Source organism: Brachycentrus maculatus, unplaced genomic scaffold (assembly GCF_059751285.1).
Source record: "Brachycentrus maculatus isolate JH-2025_06_01 unplaced genomic scaffold, ASM5975128v1 h1tg000639l, whole genome shotgun sequence".
NCBI lineage: Eukaryota > Metazoa > Arthropoda > Insecta > Trichoptera > Brachycentridae > Brachycentrus > Brachycentrus maculatus.
Genome location: NW_028281375.1, coordinates 9,118 through 16,647, shown reverse-complemented (window position 1 = coordinate 16,647; position 7,530 = coordinate 9,118). Strand labels below are relative to the sequence as shown.

Here is a 7,530-nt window from a genome sequence, read left to right as displayed (position 1 = left end):
TTGATAACCAGACATAAAATCTGAAATAAATACTTCTGGAAATATCAAATGCCCCAATGCTTGGCATCGACACTGAATCCATCGTCGGACAGACTAAATTCTAGAAAATCAACGAGGCTGCTCTCGTGCAGATATCCACATTCAAAAAAGTATACTTGTTCGATGGCTTCAATTGTAACAACCCGCTCATGGCATAGACTATTGAAAGATGCTTCCGCAACCAAACAATTGTTGGGCATTCGTTCACAAATGACACTGAAGGCATTCGGCTGGCATTCGGAATCAAAAGTTCATAGCTCACAATCACGAAACTGATCGACATCAGCAAAGTATATAAAGCCATTCATCCTCAAACTAGGTTTAGCAGCCTTGCGCATATTTGTAAATAGGTTTTGCAAAAATAGCTCAGCAAAGAGCAAACTCTGACAAATTGGAAAAGGAGGCCGCTTCGAAGAAATCAAATACATTATGCTGCATTGGACGCTCATGTGGTTTTGTAAATCTATAACAAATGGGATCGATAATATGGACAAATGCTTAACTACTATGTAGAGCTAGATGCTGATATTCTCTGAGCTATCATGTCTGTATGTTGATATATATCAATTCTTATAGAATTCCATACAATATTCATTGATATGTAACAATTTGAAAGTGCATAAATGAAGATTTGTAGAATTAAATCAAATACATAAACAGTTAGCCAGCTCTTTCGATATGGGTGATCAAGAATTGTTCTGTGATAATGATTATCTCTTCAGTTCGCTTTTCTTTTTAGGATATTTAGTCTCTTTCTGTTTCTTAGCCAATTATTCGTCACCTTTCATTAAATCTTGGCTTGCATCATTCGGGAAGGAGGAAAGCATCGTATTATGAGTTTTTACATATAGGCTGCCTATTTGCTCTGAATTGTCTATCTGCTTTGAATCGCCTATCTGCTTTGAGTGTTTGATGGCTTCAGGATTTTAAAATGGTATCCCCATCATTGAAACAATAAAAAGCACCCAGAGAGATATTTTAGCGAACTGACGGACTTTGACTCCAATGCATTCATAAGCATACAAAGCTATGGCATCAATGTAGAGAATGAGTAGAAATACTGAAGATATGCTTTGAATATATTCAATTTTATTATTTGTTTTGATTAGCATCCCAACGAAAAGAAACAGTTCACTCACATATGTATCGGACTGGATGGTGGTTGGATCGAAGATTTACTGCATTTTGTCTCGTTTTATGGGATTATATAGGCACTTGAGACTGATTGCCATGATTAGAAACATCGCTGTGTTGTAAGCCACGATTTTATATATTTATGTATGGCTTTTGACTGTCATGCTTTATTGGTTGTGCATTTGTTTTGTCAACTATCTGCCCTCATCTAATTGGTTTGAGAAGACATTATGAAAGTTCAAAGCTTCTGGATCGATCTGAAAGAGTTATTGCGGGGATGTCAGCAATGTGTGCTCAGGATGGTCGATGATCCAATTTACCGAGAAGACTATCAGACCGATACTGGCTAAACTATGATTGGCATTTACTTAGGACCATAAGCCAAAACGAAGGGGCCAACAAGCAACTAATTTGCGGATTGGAGCCAGAGTGGGAATGCGATTAAATATTGCGACCTGGAGCCTAATCCATCGTCGATAACAGCAACAATTATACGATATTGCATTGGATGATATATGATATAAAAGATTATGATTCAGCCTGCGATCTCAGCGCTTCTTCCTATGGCACCATTCAGCTCTTTTTCGAATATTCGCTTTTCGGAGCTCTCTTCGAGTATCCTCGCCCGTATTTCCGCCAGTTTTTTCCGCCAGTCTTCGTTTCGATGGATTCTTCGTGAATGTTCAAAGCCAAGCTCCATAATTTCGGCTGACAGTTTTTCTTCCTAAGCCAATAGGCCTTTGTACTTCTCCATTGTAACCTTCACGAAAGCTTTGCTTCTAGATGTTTCCTCTGCAATATCCACAACATCCTTGAGCACCTTTCTCAAATTATATTCCACATTTTAATTCTATTGGTTCAGTTCAGCTTTCAAGTTTACATTGCTCATTTCATTTTGCTTGAGCTTTGCAGTTTTTAATCTTGCATCCAATTTGATACTTTATTCTTCGAGCAGATCTTTGTAGTGAAGTTGGGCCTCGATTGAGCCTTATAGAAACTTGGTCTTTGAAATCAAGCATTTCCTGAACCATTTTTGAATTCGGATGATATCCTTTAAGTATAGAGAGTAATGTCGAAGTTCCTTCTTCTGTTGTGTGGCCGTGTAATGTCTCTCATGATGGCTTTCGACTTCTCGTTTGATTTGTGTGACAATGCTCGAATGCTGCATTTCAATTCAAAGCAGTTATCGATAATTATAACAGTTATGGCTCGGCAATAAGCATGGGGCCTACTAAAAATTGCTCAATATTATTGGCCAGCTGTTTGTGGGCTCTTACAGATATCTGTAGTCTCTAAATAAAAATGATAGACTTGATCTAAATTAGGATATTATATGCGACTTATTTTTCATATTTTATTGGCCTGCTCTTCCATGGTCCAGCTCGCAATTCGCAATGATGACTTGATTCGAAGTCATGGATGGCATTATTATTGTCTTCGGCCTGATGAAAAAGGGGCACTGATATTTAAATGATGAGTGGAGAATCTTGATGGTAATGCCGAATAATCATTTGATCATTATAATTATAGTAGATTAATAACATATTTTTTGCCTATCTTTGAACTTTCGAATGAGTCGTCAAAAACTCTATAGCTCCAGTTTCCAATATAAAGAACAAGACCCAGATTACGTCGGCGAAAGACTTAACGAATAGTACAAGTATGGGCCATTGGCTGATCGCAAATGCACTGACCTTTTCTGCTGCCTTTTGTTTCTGGTCCTTATCGCCGGCATGGCCTATATTGGAGTTCTGGGATACCAAACCGGAAACCCAATGTATTTGGCCTCGCCGTTTGACTAAGATGGCAAGCAGTGCAAATACTAACAAGGGTATGAGGAGTATCCCAAAATATTTATTTCCTACATGAAGGGAAACATCGAGGATATCGGCTTTGTTTGCGTAAAGTAGTGCCCAGCCAACTAAAATTCTGTCCTAAAATGCAAGACTACATCATTCGTCCCGCAATGCGAGCAACTGCAGCAGTACAGTTCGAAAACCATCGTAAATCTTTGCTACCCCAGCTAGTAGAGCGTTTCGGCATTATTTGACTTCGATAAGTACATGAACGTTTCGACTTTGCAAGAATATTTCAAGGACTTGCAAGATGGATGGCCTCTCATTCTCGCCAGCTTCTTTTTCGCCCTCATTATCTCAATTATCTTCACCATCTTTATACGATACTGTGCTGGCTGCTTCATCTGGCTTACTATTCTCATTTTCATGGCCACCTTGCTGGCCGTCGGTACCATCTCATTTCTCATAAACGATGTGCAATTTCTGAAAGACATATTTCATTACGATCAGTTTCCGGACAACCTCAAAGACGTCGAGTACCAAAGAGCATGCGCAATAATCTGCTGGGTAATATTTGCGATTACAGGGGTTGTGGTGTGCTGCATGCGAAAATAAATAACGAGATGTACTGCTCTTTATATTTAGCCATATAGATTCTGAAGGCGGCCGCTGATTTCACTCGAGAGCAGTGCTCTGTTCTATTCATCCCCCTCTATATCACACTGATTCAGCTTGTTTTCTTAGCCACATGGACTGTCACATTGCTCTACATCTACTCTTCCAATTAAACGGACATTGTGCCAATCGATAAAACGCCCTTCGCCTTCGTCGAATGGAATACTAATATTCAAGTCTATACAATATTATATGTATTCGGGCTCCTATGGTACTTTTGCTTTTATATAGGATCATGTTCTTCTTTGAAGGCCTTGGATGTTATTGGACATCCTCAACTGTTGCTATTTGGTATTTCGAAGGCGGGGATCCCATCCACCCCATTCTGAAGTCGATCAGAAGATCTTTAAAGCAGGTTGGTAGTATTGTATTCGGATCTCTACTCATTGCGATTGTGGTTTTTATTCGGCTGATGCTCGAGCTGATAACTACTCAACTCAAACACCACTCCTTAGCGATGGGCCAACAAGCAGCCCCAGCACAGGTTGCTTTAAAATGTGCGTCTTGCTATATTGCCTGCTTCGAGAGGATCATTAGATTTCTGACAGAAAATGCATACATAATGATGGCCATCTCAGGAGACAATTTCTGCAGCGCCGCCAAAGAATCCTTTTATTTGATGATCCGCAGTGCCTCCCAATATGCGATCAGCCACGGGACCACCAAAATGTTTGTGAACGTGGGCAAGCTCCTCATCATACTCTGCTGCTGCGTCGTTGGCTATATGGGGATCACTCAAATATAGTAATTCCGACTGAAAATATACTCTCCGGTGTTTCTGACAATATTCTTCGCAATTGTGGCCTACCCCGTGGCAGCTGCTTTCATGTCCCTGTTTGAGATGTCTGCGAATACAATTCTCATGTGCTACTGCATCGAGCTCGACCTCATCAAAGGAGATAACCCGAAGTGCCCTGCTGCCCTCAGAAACTTCTTGAGGAAGTATGCTGATTCTGTAAGTTCTGACGCGCAATGATTGAGTTTCTTTATGATTGTTCCAACTTTATAATAAAACCACAACTGAATTCACCATGATGGTCATTGTGATTGGTGAATTGTGCCAATTGTCTATTTGGATCAGGCACATGCTGGAAGCGATGATTGAGTTTCTTTTGCTCTGCTGATTATTAGTGAGTTAAATTATAAACATTTAATAACAATGGTTTTCTTGTTTATACCAAACATCATCGGGTATGTTAGGTTCCTCTTTGCTTTTCTGGCCATTTTTACATACTTAGACAGCCCCATCCTAACCATCTTCCTCTTGGCCACCAGCGAAATTCTCGACGCATTCGATGGCATGGCTGCCAGGAAGTTCAATCAGTCAACCAACTTCGGAGCAGTCCTCGACATGGTCTGCGATAGAGCCACTGATGCCATGATACTGGCGATGCTTGGGGCTATGCATCCCGAGTACGCCTTCATTTTTTATGGAGATATCATTTTGGACCTCACTTCGCATTGGTTTCAGATGTATGCTTCGGTGTCGAGCGGGGAGCACCACAAGAAAACAGCTAACAAGTACAAGTTGCTGGACATCTACTACGGCAACAAGACTGTGCTCTTCCTCCTATGCGCAGGAAATGGACTATTTATGGGTTTTTGCTATTTCATTTACTTTGAGACAATTCTTGCAGTGCCTGCTTGGGTTGTGACTATGGATCGAATTGGACTGCTGGTGACAGGAATTCTTTTCGCAATTAAGAAGCTCATGAGTGTTTTGCAGCTGATCAGCGCGAGTGAGAAAATAGCCGAAGCAGACATTCAACGCATCAAGGGCGCCTCGCTGCATTCCAATTGATGGCGCGACATGATAGCACAACCTATATGTTAATTCACATTATGTATGATTTTAGTCCTTATTTGCGAACTCAATACATTGTTTTACAATTAGTATGATTTCGAATATTTAATTTTTATCATTGGAAGCATGGGACAGCAAACAGTCCAACCCAAGCCTGAAAAGATGTTCCAATCCAGCATCACCAAGTCCCTTAGCATGAATGACTCCAAGTAAAACCAACGAAATGACCTCCTCATTGCCTTGGTGGAATGCAAAATGTTGGATAAATACAAAATGTAACTGCATTTTGCAAACACTGCCGAAAAACATTATTTAATCACTCGAACTGCGATCACCACTTAAAAATACACCGGCCACGGGTCAGTCTATAACTGTTAAGGTATCAAGATATTCGAAGGGGAGTTTAAAGCTGGCGCTAGAAATGGGTATGGAATCGAGTTCAGCCTCAATGCCAACATCATCTACGAAGGATAGTTTAAGAACAATCAGTATCACGGTTGGGGAATTAGTCAAGGCTATCAGGGGCAGTACAAGGAAGGTTGTCGGGATGGCTTTGGGATATACTAAGAGTATATTGATTCTAACTTCTTTATGAAATATGAAGGATACTGGAGAAGCGGGAAATTTCATGGCATCGGCAGCCTGAACATCAAATCAGAAGAAATCTTGAATCACCTCAAAGTTGACCCCACATAATACTTTGGACATGAGGCTTCAAATTTGGAATTATCGTTCGATTTAGGCAAAAATAAATATATTGGACAATGGGAGGGAGGGTTTTGCAGCGGCATTGGCATACTATTTCGATGCTAGTAAATTTACGTTGGAGAGTTTACTAATGGCAACTATGAAGGCAAAGGGACATTGTATCGAAAGGATGGAACAAAGCTGCAAGGGGAGTTTTATGATGGGGTCATAGTTAATGCTAAATAAAATTGATTAATTCGTCGACTTTTACGTTACTAACACTGATATGCTAATTGATTGAGAATCAAGGATTAATTGAACCAATGAGGCAGAGCAGATGCCAGATTAGATGAGCAAAATATAAGATAAAGTGATATGCGGCCTGTATAGCTTAGTTGGTAGAGCACTTGCCTAGTAAGCAAGAGGTCTCCGGTTCAAATCCGGATACAGGCTTTTTTACATTCATGTTGCATTCTGGTCTGTCAAGTCATTCATTCAAAGAATCAGTCGATCTTCAATATTGCGCAATTTTATTGTTTGTTGGCTACTTTTTCATTCTGTTAAGCTGTGCGAATGGGCAAATGATTTAAATTGACTCTGGACCGATTTTTTTGGTATTTGAAATAATTCTTCAAGAATAAATGAAAATATCTTTAAAATAATACTTAATATTTTATAGATAAAAAAGAGAGAGCATCGTATATCAACAAATCGAAAAAGGCAAGCATTTTAAAAGAATTATTTTATTGTTGTACATATGTGATCATAGATTTAATCAGCCGCCTTCAAGAACGGTGGCAAAACTTGGAATTGTCTTTCATTTTTGTTGGTAATAAAAAATCAGATCGCATTGAGATCAATTTCTTTCGAGTCTATTTTTCTGAGCAGATCAGAGAAACCCCCTATAAAAGTTCCTTTGTAGAAAATCATCGGAATTGTCTGAAAGTTATACTGCTTTTTCAGTTTAACCAGCTCTTAGAAGTTACTATCCTCCTCCGTATCCACGTAGGTATATCCAACGCGTTTTTTGTCAAAGAGTTCCTTAACTTTTTTGCAGGGCTGACAAAAGCTCGCACCATAAATTACAAAGCTGTCATTAATGAAGATGTACGGTTTGGATTGGCTTGCAGTTGAAAACATACACTTGGCGAATGAGAGCATTGATAATTTTTAATCTCTATCATATAATAAAATCAAAGTATTTCAGTACTGTTCATATATGTTGCGGATGAGTTGGTTCTGGAAGAGCCGAGTCGAGGTTGACCGGCTCATATTCTTCTGCAAAAACAGCATCCGATCGAACAGATTGAGTTTAATGCTGTTGAGGAATCCGATCTCTAAGATGCTGGCACTCTGCTCCACCCGGATTATTTAGTAGTTGCCACTTTCCGAATA

At 39.6% G+C, this 7,530-nt stretch overlaps 1 protein-coding gene and 1 non-coding gene across 2 annotated transcripts; both read left to right on the top strand.

The window, feature by feature from the left end:
- The first annotated feature begins 4,838 nt into the window (after nucleotides 1-4,838).
- On the top strand, nucleotides 4,839-5,446 carry LOC148300873 (uncharacterized). Its single transcript, XM_088274183.1, has one exon. It carries the CDS (start codon nucleotides 4,945-4,947, stop codon nucleotides 5,443-5,445), a length of 501 nt encoding a protein of 166 aa, XP_088130309.1. The 5' UTR covers nucleotides 4,839-4,944; the 3' UTR covers nucleotide 5,446.
- Nucleotides 5,447-6,515: 1,069 nt separating this feature from the next.
- TRNAT-AGU (transfer RNA threonine (anticodon AGU)) lies at nucleotides 6,516-6,588 on the top strand. Its single transcript has one exon. It is a non-coding gene; the product is annotated as a tRNA-Thr (tRNA).
- Nucleotides 6,589-7,530: the final 942 nt, after the last annotated feature.